The sequence below is a fragment of the Dipodomys merriami genome, unplaced genomic scaffold (assembly GCF_024711535.1).
Source record: "Dipodomys merriami isolate MVZ:Mamm:240054 unplaced genomic scaffold, mDipMer1.0.p SCAF_6, whole genome shotgun sequence".
Classification (NCBI taxonomy): Eukaryota; Metazoa; Chordata; class Mammalia; order Rodentia; family Heteromyidae; genus Dipodomys; species Dipodomys merriami.
Window position 1 is genome coordinate 1,810,001 of NW_027206179.1, and position 16,907 is coordinate 1,826,907.

Consider the following 16,907-nt stretch of genomic DNA (forward strand, 5'->3'; position numbering starts at 1 on the left):
AGAAAGTGGGGGGGATCCCCCACCTGCTGGGTCCTAGAGGAAGGCGGCTGCGGGACGGCCGGGCTGTGGAGGGGGGGCAGCCCGGGAGCCCCCCCACCCCAGACCCCCGCCAGGCTCGGGGCGGGATCCGTGACGTCACGCGGCTGGAAGTGCCCGGCGCGGAGGCGGGGTGCGGGGAGGCGGGGTGCGGGGAGGCGGGGTGCGGGGGGCGGGGGGGCCGGCGCTTTATAAGCGGAGCCCGCGAGACACCCAGCCGCAGCCCGCGTCCAGGGTGGCCCCCAGATCGCGATCGATCGCGGGTTCCCCGCACACGCCCCTTCTTTCCCGGGGAAGGGGTGCGCGGTTGGATCAAGTTCTCCCCCTTCCTTCCTTTCTTTCCAAGGCGGGGAGGGGGGACGGACGGACGCGCAGCCCGGTTCGGGGGTCCCCCCTTGGCGAGGGGAGGGCGGGGGAGGGGAGTGCGCCCCCCGGCTCTCTGCGGAGGAGGGGCGCGCGGGCCGGGGTCCCCCTCCCTCCGCGGGGAGGGCTGGGTCGCTCGCGGGGCTCCGCGGGGCATGCGGCGGGGCCGCGATGTCGGTGCCGCTGCTGAAGATCGGGGCGGTGCTGAGCACCATGGCCATGGTCACCAACTGGATGTCGCAGACGCTGCCGTCGCTCGTGGGGCTCAACGGCACCGCGTCCCGCGCCGGCTCCTCCGAGAAGATCGTGAGTGCGCGGGGGGCGGGGGCCGGGGGGCGTGGTGGCCGCGGCGCCCCGAGTCCCCCCGGCGAGGGCGGGGAGGCGCCCTCCCCAACCCTCCTCGGAGGGTTTGATTTTGGGGGGTGGGGAAGCCCCCAGGCCCCCCTGAGCTGCCTCCGTGCGGTTTGCCGTTCGGATTCTTCTTCTGATGATGATGTTGATCGGTGATCGATGATCGATGATTGATGGTTGATTAATCAGTGTGGTGTGTGAAGGAGTCGCTTCCTCCAGTGGCCCAGCCAGGCTGGCTCCAGGGCTGCGGAATGGAGCCGGGTCCCGGCTGAGTGGGGTGCAAGGGGGAGGGGAAGGCTGGTTTGGGGGAGACCTGGGAGAGGGAGCTGGTGTCTGCATGGGGGGTGGGTTTCTTTGGGGGGGTGTCTGTGCCTTCAGAGGCTCTGCCTGGTTGAGTTTAAAAGTCTCTGAATACTTCCACCCCCACCCTCAGTCAGTCAGTCTGTCTGTCTGTCGGTCTGTCTCCGTCTCTCTGTCTCTGTCTCCATCCCCGGCCGCCTCCGTCTCAGACTTTGCACCTCTTTCCCCCTGTCTCTCTTCTCCCACACCCCGATTTTCCTCCCCATCTTTACCAAGTGCCAAATACTTCTGGGCCCTCCCCCCTTGGTGGCTGATGGGGGGTGGGATAATGGGGTGGCTGCAGCCCCCGCCCCAGGTCCCCACCCTCCTCCTCCCTCCCCTCCCCCTCTGCACCCTCGCTTCCCTCTCTTCAGGAGGAAGGGGTTAATAAAACGGTGGCTTCATGGTCCTGGGGAGAGGGGAGGGCGGGGGGGGGGGCAGGGCAGGGGAGGGGGCCCCCCATGGCAAACTTGCCCCAGGCCTGCCAGCCTCAGTGTCTTTGCTGGCTTCACCCCAATACATGGCATGGACCCGGGCTGTCCCCACTTCACCAACCTCCCCCCCTGTGTGGCTCCCCCCCAACCATGTCACTGCTCCTCATGGAAAGAAAGGGGGCTTTGATTCCTCGGGGGTGCAGACAAGTGTTTGTGGGGGGCTCTGCCGAGAGGTGGCCCTGAGCTGGGCACAAGTGCAAGTTCTCACCCTGGAAACCACTAGATGGATCCCCAAGTGTGTGCGCGTGCGCACGCGCGCGCGTCACATGGAGTGACATTGCCAGGCCCTGTCCTGGGGTGCGTGTGTTTTGGGGTGTGCACAGATACGGGGAGGGGAGGACTGCGGAGTTGATGTCCCTGAATCCAGAAGCCAAGTCCCCCCTCCCAAGTGTGAGCGTGTAAATGCACGCACGCGTATGTGCGCATGTGCAGACGCCAGCGTAGGCGTGTGGACTGGGTGCGCACACACGTGCGTGCCCAGGCCTCTGAATTCGCACTGTGTGTGTGCAGGTGTGCACACGCATTCAGGCTTGTGTGCAAATGCGTCTTTGCCGGTGGTATGCTGGCTCAGTGTGCACATGGCCTTCGTGCATGAGTGTGACGTTTCTCGCGTGTAAGTGTGCAGGCGTGACGGGGTTTCATATGTGGGTAAGTGCGCATGCGTGATATTTTTTCCCGTGTGTGAGTGCGCGTGCGCGGGCCCGAGAGGCACTTGCTCTGCACTCTGGCACCTTTGTAGCTAAGCAGATCCTTGTCACTGGCTGTGTGTCCCCTCGGTGCCTTGCCAAGGGGTTTGCCAGTGTCCTGGGACAGGGCTGTGACACGAGGGGCTGTGGGGAGTCTGAGAAATTGCCTTTTCCCCCAACTTTCTCTATGCATCACCGGCTGCACCTCACATTGATCAGTGAACTGCTGTGGGGAAACAGAGTCCTGCTGTCCAGATTCCCGTCTGTCCATCCATCCAGGCATCCATCGGCTCGTCTACTCACACACCCGTCTGCCACTGTCTTCCGTCTCCCGTCCAGTCTTTCTCTTTCCATCCATCCATACCATCATCCTTCCATCCATCCATTATCCATCCATCACCATGCATCCGTTATCCATCCATCCATCCCTCAACCATCTCTGAACCACCCAGCCATCTACACAACCTTTCTTCCCCTTCAGTACCTCAGTCATCTATCCATCTATCCATCCATCCATCCACCCATCCATCCACCCATCCATCCACCCAGCCATCCACACAGCCTTTCTTCCCCTTCAGTACCTCAATCATCTATCCATCCATCCATCCACCCATCCATCCATCCATCATTCATCTAGATGTCCTTTTCCTTCCTTCCTTCCCTTTCTCCCTACCTGCCTCCCTTCCTTCCTTCATCTCCATTTTATTTTTTTCCCCAGTCCTGGGGCTTGAACTCAGGGCCTGGGCACTGTTCCTGAGCTTCTTTGGCTCAAGGCTAGCACTCTACCACTTGAGCCACAGCACCACTTCTGGCTTTTTCTGTGTCTGTGGTGCTGAGGAATTGAACCCTGGGCTTCATGCATGCTAGACAGGCACTCTACAACTAAGCCATGTCCCCAACCCCTCCATTCTATTTATTCACAGAACTACCCAGCACCTCTTGTATGTGCACCACGCTGTATTTGAAAGCTCCCAGTCCAGTGCCTTTCCTATCAGATGATCAGTTAGTGGTAGCATTTGGAGTTAAATAAATATACCTAGGGTTGAATTCTGGCCAGCAATTTAGTAACTGTGTGACCCCCCCTCCGGGGGGGGGGGGAATTATTTAATCTCTCTCAACTTTGCTATCCTTATTTGGTCAAGGAGAATTCAGAGTCTCCATTAGACTCAGAGATCGGGGAGGGGAGAGTACAATTTGATGCTAGATGACTTGCCTATAGCTTGGTGACACAACACAAGAACAAACAAACAAAACAACCTGGGTGGTGTGTGTGTGTGTGTGTGTGTGTGTGTGTGTGTGTGTGTGTGTGTGTGTCTGGAACTCAAGGCCTGAGCACTGTCCCTTAGCTTTTTTGTGTGTGTGTACAAGGCTGGCACTCTGATCCTCATATTTCAGCATCCTGAGTAGCTAGGATGACAGGTGTGAGCCACCGGCGCCTGGCTGGAATAAACACTCACATGTCTACATCCATTTTACTTCTGAAGAACGGGAGAAGAGGGAATGGAGCAGCAGGCACCTAGTAGGTGCCCTGGCAGCGGAGGCATGCTGGGAAGTCTCAGCACTGTGAATTCCCAAAGCCACCAGACAGATGGTTAGATGCAGGTGAGGCTGAGCCCAGTCCTGGGGGGTGGGGGGTGGGGGGTGGGTTCCTCTCCACCTCCTTTTACCCCTTAATCCACACAAGCAGGACCTCTCTCTCTCTCTCTCTCTCTCTCTCTCTCTCTCTCTCTCTCTCTCTCTCTCTCTCTCTCTCACACACACACACACACACACACACACACACACAGACACAGACACACACACACACACACACACATACACACACACACCAGCATCCAGGAGGAAGCTGCTCCTGTCCCCAGCTTTGGGTCCTTCCCAGTCATAAACTACCTCATCTGGATGAGAGCCTTTGGCAACATGGCCTCTCCCGGGGGATCATAAATCCTCCGGCAGACTCCAGGCTGGATGCTTGCTCCACAGCCAGGCCCGCTGCCATTCCAGAGCCCGCAGCGGGTTTGCCTGGATCTTCGGCCTTCTGCCCTACTCCAGTCTCCCTCCCTGCTTTCTGGAGGGCTTCAGGGAGGGTAGGGGGGGACGGCAGAGGGGAGAGGGTTGGGTTGTGCCATTTGGGGAGGACCTTCTTGTTCCCAGAAAGGGAGGGGAGGGTTTAAGCAGTCTTCAGCGGAAGCTCCTTCAGTGCTTTCCCAACCAATATCAAAGCCTGAGCTCAAGCCCCTGAGTTCAAATCCCAGCTCTGCAGAAGGAGGAAGGAAGGAAGGAAGGAAGGAAGAAGGAGAGGAAGGAAGGGACCTAAGCTCAGGTTGGGTGTGGTGATGCCCACCTGTACTTCCAGCTACTCAGGAGGTGGAGGTAGGAGAATCAGATGTTCGAGGCCAGCCTGGGCAAAGTCAGCAAGACCTGCAAAACAAAATAGAACAAAAAAGGTTGGGGGTTTGTTTCAAGTACGAAGCCCTGAGTTTCAATCCTTAGTACCACCAAAAAACAACCAAAGCTGTGTGTGTGTGTGTGTGTGTGTGTGTGTGTGTGTGTGTGGTTCCTGGGGCTTGAATTCAAGGCCTGGGCACTGTCTCTGAGCTTCTTTTGTTCAAGGCTAGCACTCTACCACTTGAGCCACAGTGCCACTTTTGGCTTTTTCAGTGTATGTGGTACTGAGGAATCGAACTCAGGGCTTCATGCATGCAAGACAAGCACTCTACCACTGTGCCACCTTCCCAGCCCCTATTTCCCATTTTTTACTCACCCAGTGAATCAATCCCTCCTCTTAACCCAAAGCAGGAGAATTCTCCCGAGGAATGTTTCCATGCATTCATTCATTTGCTTACTCATTCATTCAACAAGTGTTTACTGACCATCTACTATGTAAACACAGCAAGCAGAAATTCTCATCCTCATGGGGTCAACATTTCAGGGCAGGAGAAGGGAGTAAGGAGTATACAGGTAAATGGGTACTAAATCAGTACTGAATGTTCTGGAAAGAAATAGAATAGAAGACGGTCTAGAATGGAGAAAGAGAACTATTTGGGGTGCAAAGATCTGAAGGAAGGGAGGAAAGGTATCTAGAGGGAAATTTACAGGTAGAAGCACAAGCAAAAGTCCTGGGGTAGAAATAAACTTGAACATTGTACTGAAGAAGGTCAGTTTGACTTGTATAAAATGAACGAGAGGGGAGATGAAGAGCAGATGAGGATCAGACAGTGACAAGAGCCATATCTTCTTCAGGGGATGTCTTGTGGGGACTTTAAATTGGACTTCCATATATGCCTTGGCCTCTCATCTTATTTTTTGGATTATATTTTATACCTTCTAATAGTTTTGTCTTGTTGACTTATTTATCTTGTGTGAGCTGGGTACAGTGGCATACTCCTGTAATCCTCGCCACTTAGGAGGCTGAGGCGGGAGGATCTGGAGTTTTATTTTGTTTCCAGCAGAAGCCAAAGAAACAAGAAAGAATTGTCTTGCCAGCTGGTGACTCATACCTGTCATCCTAGCTACTTAAGGAGGCTGAGATCTGAGGATCACAGTCTAAAGCCAGCATAGACAGGAAAGTCCATGAGACCCTTCAATTAACCATCAAAATGCCTGAAGTGGAGCTGTGGTGTAAGTGGTAGAGCACTAGTCTTGAGCACAAAAGCTCAGGAATAGTACTGGGCCCTGAGTTTGAGCCCAGGACATTCTCTCTCTTCTTCTCTTCTCTTCTCTTCTCTTTTCTTCTCTTCCCTTCTCTTCTCTTCTCTTCCCTTCTCTTCTCTTCTCTTCTCTTCTCTTCTCTTCTCTCTCTCTCTCTCTCTCTCTCTCTCTCTCTCTCTCTCTCCCTCTCTCTCTCTCTCTCTGACCTTGGAACATAGTAGTGTTCAGTAAATACCTGCAAAATGTATTCAGGGAACAGAATGGGATGTTGTGGAAGGTTCTAAATAGGAGAAGAACAGTTCTTTACTAAGAGCAGGGGACAGTAATACATGCCTATAGTCTCAGCACACTGGAGGTTGAAGCAGGAGGATGTTGTTGAGTTTAAGACCAGTCTGGGCTTCATAGTAAGAACCTGATTCAAAAATAACAAAAGATACACACACACACACACACACACACACACACACACACGCAAGATATCACTACCAAAATCCTCAGAATCCACAGCTGCTTTCTGGGACTTATGGATCACAAAAGCAGGAGCCAGGAGAGCAGGACAGAGGTGACTGTGCTTCTCCGGGTGTGTGAGGATGGGAGCTGGACCAGGGTCAAGGTCAGGGAGGTGGAGAGAAGCACTGGACCCCCATCAGCCAGGTTTACCCGCTCAGTTGTGCACAGCCGGCTTCGGCTAAGAGACAAAATGCAGGCTCAGGGCCCATGTGTAGAGGGCGTGGTTGGGGGCAGGCTCAGTTAAGGGGCGTGGCCAAACACCGGAGGCGTGGCCCACGATGGGCGTGGCTTTATGGTGACTGCGTCGTTCCTTGTGGGTGTGGCCAGGTGGTAGGGATGTGGCTGAGCGGCTGCTGGGCGTGGCTTTATGGTGTAGGTGTGGCCATGTGATAGGGTGTGGGTTTGTGGTAGGCGTGGCTTGGCCGTGGGGCGTGGCTTCAGGGTGTAGGGCTTGCCTAGCCTCTGGGAGGAAGAACTTGGGTTTCAACTCTAGGCCTAAAAGCCAAGACTAGAGCCTCCCACAAGGCCCCGGACATCCATTAGGTTCAGCCTCGTCAGCAGTCCCTGAGACATGGTATGTTTGGTGACAGCGATATTTCAGGAACGTTGTGGGGGCAGAGGAGAGGCAACAAAACCAGCCTGGTTGCAATAGAGTTTTCCTGGAGGTGGTGATGCCTACATTGAGCCTTTTCTTTTTTTTCTCCTCACACATGCTAGGCAAACACGGAGCCACATCTCCCGTCTTCCATTGAGTCCTTAAGTCTGAGAGGACTCAGTCAAGTGAAGGGCAAGGCAGTGACCCTCCAGATAGAAGGAACAGTGAAGACCAAGCGTCAGAGGGAGGGGGGACACACACACGGGGACTGGCATCCTGGCGGGCACAGGGAAAATTGCAAGCAGACCGAGGTTCTGAGATAGGTGTGGAAAGGTCCCTTGTGGTCAGCCAGGTCCCAGCACACAAAGGAATTTGGCCAGAGATGTTTAGGGTGACATCTTCAGTTCCATAAAGTGAGACTTTCACTGGGTGCTGGTGGCTCATGTTTTCCTACTGACTCAGGAGGCTGAGATCGGAGGATCTCAGTTCTAAACCAACCAAAGCAGGAAGTCCACGACTCTCTTATCTCCAATTAGTCAGCAAAATGCTGGAAGTGGAGCTGTGGCTCAAGGAGTAGAGCATCAGCCTTGAGACAAAAAGACAAGGGACAGGGCCCAGGCCCTGAGTTCAAGTACCACACATGCACGCACGCACACACACACACACACACACACACACACACACTATGCCTCTTCTAACAGGCACTTCCTTGTCAGTCTGGGTGAGGGAGAGAAACAGTCATCTGGGCTTTTGCAAGAGTCTGATGTGAGGTTGGGTGTGCTTGTGTGGGAGAGGAACGAGGCAGTTACTAGGAAGCCAGGCTGGAGGGAAACTGAGGCAGAAGAAGCAAGGGGAAGGATGTACAGGATGTACAGTGTCTGCCTGTAGCTGCTTCAGTTTCAGTTTTTTCTTCCTGTTTCTCGCTAGCTTGGATGTCTCTATTGCTAAACTTTATGCATGTATATACCCTTCTCTCTCTTTTTTGTGCCTAGTCACTCTGAGTGACCATGGATGTTTATTTCTCTGCGTTTTAATGTCTCTCTGCCTCCCTCTGTCTCTGAGTTTATCTCCATCTCTGCTTCCATGTGTCTCTTTGGTCTCTGATTATCTCTCATTCCTCTTGGACATCTCTATGTGTCTCTCTGTCTATGTATGCCTGCCTGTCTCATCTGTCTGGCTCTCTGGGATTCTTTCTCTTACTATAGGACCTGGCCAGGAAGTGGGAGATGAGAGAGAGAGAGAGAGAGAGACAGACAGACAGACAGACAGACAGACAGACAGACAGACAGACACAGAGACAGACAGAGAGAGAGAGAGAGAGAGAGAGAGAGAGAGAGAGAGAGAGAGAGAGAGAGAGAGAGAGAGAACAAATTTCAAACTTGAGAGGTCTGACTCTGAGCCCCTTAGGAAGAGTTGGAAGAGTGATTAGGAATTGGCCCAGAGAGAGTTGGGGAGGTGGGGGTGTCTGATCCCAAAGAACACTTAAGGATGAGCTCAGACTGGAGCAGGAGGTGGAAGTGGGTACCCAAACTCCCATCCTTCTGTTATCCCTGTCCTGTCTCCGGGAGCTGTACCTTTAGGACCCAGCCACCAGCCTCTGGCTCTGATCTCCAAGAAGACCAGTTTGGCTACAGCTGCAGCTGATTCTGAACAAGGGAGATGATTGCGGAGTGGGGGGTGGGGGGAGGGCGCTGGGGCCAGAGAGGAATCAGGAATGATTGTGGCTGCCCTGAGCTGTGGAGGGGGGGGGGGGCAGGAGCTGGGAAGAGCAGGCGATGGAGGCTGGGAAAGGCAGAGGAAGATTTGTCTGCCCAGCCATGGGGTCCATCTGTCCCTACTTCTGGTTCCCCCCCCCACCCCCTTGCAAAGTTTCTCTGCCTGTCTCTTCCAAGTATTTCCCAGCGGCCCCTCTGTCTCTGCCTCTTCTGTCTCCTGTCTCTTTGGGAGTGTCCGTGGGGCCTTCCCCCCTTGTCCCCTGTCACCTCAGCCGTCATTATCAGAGGCACGGCCACGGGGCGCGCCCCAGCGCTCTGCCGGGTCCTCTTTCTTGTCTTTTCATTTCTGCCATCCTCCGGGGCCAAGCGATAAATCGAGGTGACAAAATTCCCCAGGAAACAGATGGGCTGGTGTCCTTCAATAGAAGGATATTTGTAAAGATATCTCAATTAGAACTAATTAATTAAGCCAGCCACTTCCCCTTGCCCTGTCCCCTTGCCCTGCGGTTCCCTTGGCCTCCCTGGGAGGGACCCAGCCAATGAATGGATGGCCCAGGGTGGTGGCTCAGAGCAGCTGGACGATTAATTGATCACAGCCTGCTCCCTGTGGCCCCATCGATCCATCTAGAATTCTGGGCAAAGTGGCCAAGGGGGTGCAGGTGGCGGCTGGCCACCTGCCTGACCCTCAAGTATGCTCCGGCTTGTGGGAGGGAGGGCTTTGAACCTGACTCTGAATGGAAGTGCGTGGCTGGCTGGGGCAGGGCCGACACCTCTGGGCGTGGTTGGGAGGGGGCGTGGTCTGGTGGGTGGGACAAAATGGGAGCGTTTACTCACCAACTCCTGGGCTAGCATAGTGTATCTTGGCATCGCTCTGTGGGAGGGAGGCCAGTGCCATGTGAGATCTACAGCTTTCGGGGAAAGCCGGTCAAGAACCCCAAACAACACACTGAGTCAACATCCCCCCCAACTCTAGTCCTTGCAATACTGGTGGGTCAATAGGGTTGAGTTTCAGCTTTTTTTGATTTATAGTTCTTGGAGACAAGGTCTCACTGTGGGGTCCAGAGTAGCCTCGAATTCTTGATCCTCCTCCCTCAGCCTCCCAAGTGTTGGGATTAAAGGTGTGTGTTACCATATCCAGTGGTAGTGAAGCTCTTGTGGTACTGTTTGCTCTTCTGTCTTTTGTGGCTTCGCTTCCCCTCAGGGCATGGCATCAGGGTGCCCAGTTGTTCCTTGGATGTCCTCCTGTGTCCAGACCCTGGAGGATCACTAAACCTTTACCCCACACCTCCAGAGGACTGACCAGCACAGAGGGAAAATGTTGTCTGTCCATCACACTGTCTAGCTACGAAGTTTGTGTATTTTGCCCAGCGTAAGACTGAGGCCATCCATGTTATAACTAACAAATGTGATTGAGATCTGATGGCCGGGTGCTGGTGCCTCTCCCTGTAACCCTCACGACTCAGGAGGTTACGATCCAGAAGTTCTCGAGTCAAAGTCAACCTGGGGAAGAAAAGATCCAGAATCTCCATCTCCAATTAACCAGCAAAAGGCCAAGCTGGAGGCATGACTCAAGTGGTAGAGCACCAGCTGGGAAGCAAGCAAGCTGAACAAGCATGAGGCCCTGAGTGCACATCCCCATACCAGCAAACAAAAACCCTTAGTGCGCTCCAAAGAGTAACACACTCCTGAGTACAATGACAGGTCTGTTGACGCATCCGTCACTAAGTGACCAGTGGGAAGCTGCCCCCAGTGTGGGAACCCATCCCTGTAGCACAGCCCTGGGCACAATGCCAGGTCTAGAGCTCCAGCTGTGGATGTGACCCCCGGGGGAAGGGGGATGAGCTGGGGTTTCTCAACTATCTGGAAATGTGACTGTGTGTGACACACACAGACACTGGCTGAGACCTTAGATTTGGTGAGAAGGAAGGCCTTGGCTGGTTCTCTTGAGTTCAGCTCTGGCAGTGTCAGAAGAGGATCACGGCTGACTCTATTAGCCCTTGGGAACACCATGTGACCCCAGCAGGACATTGTGACCCCAGCAGGACACCGGCTTATTAGTAAAACATCAACTCCGCGGGAACACGTCAGCTCTGACCACAACACTAATGAGCTGCCTGGGGAGCCACCAGGCAGTTGGCAGAGGGTGCACAAATGTCACCTCCCCCTGAGAGGAGTGTAGACGGTGTGCGGGTGCCAGCATGTGGACGCAGGTGACGTGTGGGATCACGCATGCAAGGCACAGCTGTCTCGCTTTTGGTTTTGAGCGGCACTGGGGTCAGTCAGTCAGGGCCTGGCTTTTGATGGGCAGACGCTCTAACCTATGAGCCACGATCCCATGACTGAGCCACACCCACACCACTGAGCCCTGCCCTAGTATTGAGCCACGGCCCTATGCTTGAACCCCGCCCCGTCGCCAAGCCACGCCCCCACCACTTGAGCCACGCCCTTTATGGCTTGGGCCACGCCCCCGCCTAGGAGCCCTGCCCTGTAATTGAGCCATATTCCTACCACTTGTGGCCCGCCCACCGCAGAGCCACACCTCCAGCTCTAAGCCACACCTCCAGCTCCTTTATATATTGGCTGTTGGGGCCTTCTTGCCTTGTGCCTGAGATGGGCCCAGGCTGTGATCCTCCTGTTTGTGCTTCGAATGTCCCTAGAGATGACAGGCAAACGCCACCAAAGCCACTGAAATGGAAGATTTTCAACTTTAGTGCCCCTGCTGGCCCTAGAGCTGTGATTTTTTTTTTTCCATCAACTCCTCCCAAGTAGCTAAGCTAGTGCCTGGCTTTGCTTTTCTTGAGCATGCATGGACAGTGTGCCGGTGGCTTTTGAGTGCATAGAACGTGGTTATCCACAGGGAGGTGTTTCCCCGCGTGATGGGTGTGTTTCATGGTGTGGTTGCGCCATTTGTGGGGTATGGGCAAGGTACAGGCATGCTGGTGTGTGTCACCGGGGCACCAGTGAGCATGGAAGAGTTAAATAGATGAAGATATGCCCAGCGAACAGGTGTAAAGATTCTCACACAGCTGTAATGCACACACAGGACAGCTAGCCCTTGGGTTCTGATGGTTTGCTTTAGGATTTTACAAGTTCACGATGGTATAATGCATATTCAGTAGAGAATTTCTGTTGTTGCTGTGTTGTTGGTCGTGGGGCTTGAAATCAGGGCTTGGGCACTGACCCTTATCAAGGGACAAGAGTCTCATGGACTTTCCTGCCCAGGCTGGCTTTGAACCTAGATCTGCAGATCTCAGCCTCCTGAGTAGTTAGGATGACAGGCGTGAGCCACCGGTGCCCACTTCTATGTTCATGTCTATCTGTACACAGTTCGTGGCCTTCAGCAACAACACAGTGCCATGTTCTCGCCCCGTCTACCTCTGTATACACAGGGCCTGGATTTATGCTAATGAGCATGTATGTACGTGACTAGTCACACACGTGTCCAGATATTCCATAATTTCCCACACATGGACACCTGTGTTTACCAGCAGGTAATTCACACAATCCTAGTGCATTTGGGCACATCCGTGACCAAATCTCCCTAAGTCCCTGTGAACTCCTGGGACAGTGAGACCTCAAAGATAACAAGGGTGAGGGCGTGGCTCAGTGGCGAGGGGTGTGGCTCAGTGTCGTGGCGGGGCCTGGCGGTGGGCGTGGTTTAACGTTTGGGGCGTGGTTCCACGGCAGAGGTGTGGCTCTGTGATTTAGCTCTTGCTCTGCAAGTCCTTATCATTGCAATAAACAAAAACAAAAGCCACTAGGGGCTGCCTAGGAAGTGGCCTCAGCTCTTCCCAGAGAACCATGAAGGGATGTTTGAGTCAAGCCGGAGACTAGTGGTGGGGCTCAAGTGGTATGGCATTTGACTTCCATGGGTGAGGCCGTGGGTTCGAGGCTCAAGCCCACAAAAATGGTGGATGTCTAAGGCTGGGATTGAACGACGCCATCCAAGGAGTTCTGAGTCAGGCCTCCCTCACCTGGTTTTCATGGCTGAGTCTCTTGCCTCTCTCTTTGGGATTAATTATGAGCTGATGCCCAGAAAGATGCCTGGCATGAGGCAGGGCCAGGTGCATAGTTAGAGATCATCATCATCTTCGTTATCATGGCCATGAATAATACAGTCCCTAACAAAGCAGGAGATTGAGGTCCTGGTGTCTTATTTCCGGACCCTTCCCCCGCCTCCAACCATCCTTACATCCAAGAGGGTGTCCTTCAGCCCAGAAAGGAAGGGGCCTCAATTCCACCCTTCCTTTCTGACATCTCTTGTTCTCTTTGGCTCCTGTCAGCCTAGGCATCCTGAGTGTTGTGATTGGTAACTAGAAAGCGCGTGGGTTGAAGGCGTGCTCTGTGATTGGCTCACAAGAGATTCTGACCTCATCAATGGATTCATCCATTGGTGGATACACTGTTCCTGGGCAGCTGGGAGGGGGTGGAGACCATGGGGGTGTGGCCTAGTTAGAGGAAGTCACAGTTCCATCAATTGGGCCAGAGACTCTGAAGTTGATCTCTGCTCATTAAACTTGGGTCATTGGAGTCTGGGCGTCTTTTCAAAGAAAGGATGAATTCTGCCACGGGTTCTTCAGGGCAGGCATATGTACCCAAGATAAGTTTTCTCCCCTAAACATATTTTATGTCGAAAGGAACCATTTTCCCAGGATACATTTCTTTAAGATACTCCTGCTCATCTGGCTACTCAGGCCAAGAGGTGAGGATTGCAGTTCAAAGCCGGCCTAGGCAGGAAAGTCCATGGAACTCCTCTACAATCAATTATCAAAAAGACAGAAGTGGAGCTGTGGCTCAGGTGGTAGAGTACTAGCCTTGAGCAGAAAAGATCAGAGGTAGCTCCCAGGCTCTGAGTTCAATTCCTGAGATTGGCACAAATTTTAAAAAAAAATTGCGGGGCTGGGAAGCTGGCTCAGTGGTAGAGCGCTTGCCTTGCATGCCTGAGGCCCTGGGTTCGATTCCTCAGCACCACATAAGCAAAAAGAACAAAGCCGGAAGTGGCGCTGTGGCTCAAGTGGTAGAGCGCTAGCCTTGAGCTGAAGAGCTGAGGAACAGTGCCGAGGCCCAGAGTTCGGGCCCCACGACTGGACCCAGAAAAAAAAAAAATGCTGGGCGCCTGGGAAGGAGGGAATAAATAAATAACTAAATAGTCAATTATTTTTGTTGTTGTTGTTTGATAGTGGGGCTTGAATTCTGGGTGCTGTCCCAGAATCCTAGCTACTGAGGAGGAGATCTGAGGATCACGGTCCAAAGCCCGCCCAGGCAGGAATGTCTGTGAGACTCTTATCTCCAATAAACCACCAGAAAACTTGAAGTGGTGCTGTGGCTCAAGTGGTAGAGCACTCGCCTTGAGCAGAAGAGCTGAAGGACAGCGCCCAGGCCAAGAGTTCAAGCCCCATGAACGGAAAAAAAAAAATTCAGGTCAACTTAAGACACAAACTCAACCAACCAGTCAACCAACTAGTTAAAACAAACCAACAAGTGAAGACTGAGAAAGTTCTGCTTGAGAAAGAGTAACTGAACATAGAAACAAGAGCATCAAGTGAGAGTCCCAAGAAGGCAGAGAGGATCCAAACAAAAAATAGCTCATGAGCTGGGGGCCAGGGACTCACGCCTGTCATCCTAGCTACTCAGGAGGCTGAAATTTGAGGATCATGGTTCAAAGCCAGCTTGGACAGGAAAGTCTGTGAGACTCTTATCACTAATTAACCCTCAAGAGCCAGAAATGGCTCTGTGGCTCAAGTGGTAGAGTGCTAACCTTGAGCAAAAGAAGCTCAGTACTCAACATTACTCAGGACCTGAGTTCGAGGCCCAGGACTGGCACCAGAAAAAAAAAAGCAAACAAACAAACAATTTATAAGCTGTAGAGGGAAAGGCCAAGAGAGGCCTAAAATTGATTGTGACTTGAGAGAAAAATGTCTCCAATTTACGTCTCTTGTTGCCTCTGAGGAGCTTAGAGGTCAGGCCAGGATGGGCAGGAAGGGGGTGGACAGATAAGAATTGTCCCAGTTAGCATTTGTCTGCCCTGGGCCAGTGGGCTTGTCATAGTGTCATGAACAAAGCAGCCGAGGCTGGGGACAGCTCAGATGCAGGGCAATTTTTATCTGAAAAGTGTCTTGGATATAAGATTCATGGTTGGTTTTCTTAAAGCCCCCATCTTTTAGAGGGATGTATTGGGGATCAATTTCAGGCCTTGCATTTGCTAGGCAAATGTTTGCTAACAATTGAACCATACTTGCTACTTTTCTTTTTTTTTTTTTTTTTGGCTTTAGTTATTATTTTTTTGGGGGGGGGGTCCGGTCGAGGAGCCTGAACTCTGGGCCTGGACGCTGTCCCTCAGCTCTTCAGCTCAAGGCTAGCACTCTACCACTTGAGCCACAGCGCCACTTCTGGCTTTTTTTCTTGTTGCTTATGTGGTGCTGAGGAATCGAACCCAGGACCTCAGGCATGCAAGGCAAGCACTCTACCACTGAGCCACCTTCCCAGCCCCTTTAGTTATTCTTTTGTTGGTCGAAGGGCTTGAACTCTGGGCCTGGGCACTGTCCCTCGGCTCTTCAGCTCAAGGCTAGTGCTCTACCATTTGAACAACAGCACCACTTCCCGTTTTCTGGTGGTCAATTGGAGATGAGTTTCATGGGCTTTCCTGCCCAGGTTGGCTTTGAACCACAATCCTCAGAGCTCAGCCTCCTGAGTAGCTAGGATGACAGGCATGAGCCACTAGTGTCCAACCAAACTTTTTTTTTTGCCAGTCCTGGGGCTTGAACTGGGGCCTGGGCACTGTCCCTGAGCTCCTTTTGTTCAAGGCTAGTGCTCTACCACTTGAGTCACAGTGCTATTTCTGTGATTAATTGGTGATAAAAGTATAAATAATTTTTTTTTGTCAAGGCCTGTCTTTGAACCTCGATCCTCAGATCGAAGCCTCAGATCTCTTAAACTTTTCCCAGGGCTAGCCTTAGACCAGGAGCCTTCTACCACCAGCCTCAAACACAGCTAGGATGACAGATATGTCTACTCTGCCCAGTTTGGTGGTTTGGATGAGGCTGTCACTAACATTTTGACTGGGTTAGCCTCACACCATTATCCTTCCAATCAACACCTTAGTAGCTGGGATTATAGGAATGAGCCACTGCATCCAGCATTTTTTTTAAAGATAGTATCTAATTTGTCCAGATTGGTTTTGAATTGTTATTCTTCTTTCTTGCCCTTCTCAGTGTTGAGATTGCATGCCTTTTCTTTCTTTCTTTTCTTTTCTTTCTTTCTTTCTTTCTTTCTTCCTTTCTTTCTTTCTCTCTCTCTCTCTCTCTCTCTCTCTCTCTCTCTCTCTCTCTCTCTCTCTCTCTCTCTCTCTCTCTCTCTTTCTTTCTTTCTTTCTTTCTTTTTTGGGGTCCAGTCATGGGGCTCGAACTGTGGGCCTGGGCGCTGTCCCTCAGCTCTTTAGCTCAAGGCTAGCACTCTACCACTTGAGCCACAGTGCCACTTCCGGCTTTTTTCTTTTTGCTTATGTGGTGCTGAGGAATCAAACCCAGGGCCTCAAGCATGCAAGGCAAGCGCTCTACCATTGAGCCACCTTCCCAGCCCTTCCTTCCTTCCTTCCTTTCTTTCTTCTTTCCTTCCTTCCTTCCTTTCTTCTTTCTTTCTTTCTTTCTTTTTCTTTCTTTCGTTCTCTCTTTTGTGGTACTGGCGATGAAACACAAGTGCTCTGAGTTACACCTCCGGTTTTAAAATCCCCAAATCTTAAAGAAGAATAACATGTATATTAACTTGTGGAGAAAGCCTGGTAATGATAATCCTTCAGAAAGAACCATAAATCCACATTAATGAATTTCAGATAATCGCATTGGAAAAACAAAATCCTCTCACTCTCATTAATCCTGGGGCTCATTAATCACTGGTGGTAAATATTTATTCAAAAGGCTTGAGAATTTGGGGGAGAAATACTTTGTTGTGGGTGCAGTGCAGTGTTGTTCTCTGCCTGGCCAGGAAGATCAGCTAGAGTGTGGTGGATGGGGGTGGTAAGACAGACAAAGCTTGGCTCTGGTCCTAAGATGATGGATAAATTCCAAGTCCTGTCCGGCACTGGTGGCTCATGCCTGTAATCCTACCTACTCAAGAAGCTGTGATTTGAGAATTTCAGTTCAAAGCCATTCCTCGCAGGAAAGTGCATGAGACT

The 16,907-nt window shown here is 52.4% G+C and overlaps 1 protein-coding gene across 2 annotated transcripts in view; it reads left to right on the plus strand.

Moving 5' to 3' along the window:
* The window catches only part of Olfm2 (olfactomedin 2), a 54,863-nt gene that overhangs the window by 11,330 nt on the left and 26,626 nt on the right, over positions 1-16,907 (plus strand). The window contains exon 1 of one of the 2 annotated variants that reach the window (XM_070002318.1): positions 472-705. The exons of the other annotated variant lie outside the window; for it this stretch is intronic. Within the exon in view, the coding sequence (XP_069858419.1) occupies positions 571-705 (135 nt within the window). The 5' untranslated portion in view covers positions 472-570. Of the gene's footprint in view, positions 1-471; positions 706-16,907 lie in introns of those variants that run through there. 2 annotated transcript variants of the gene reach the window in all.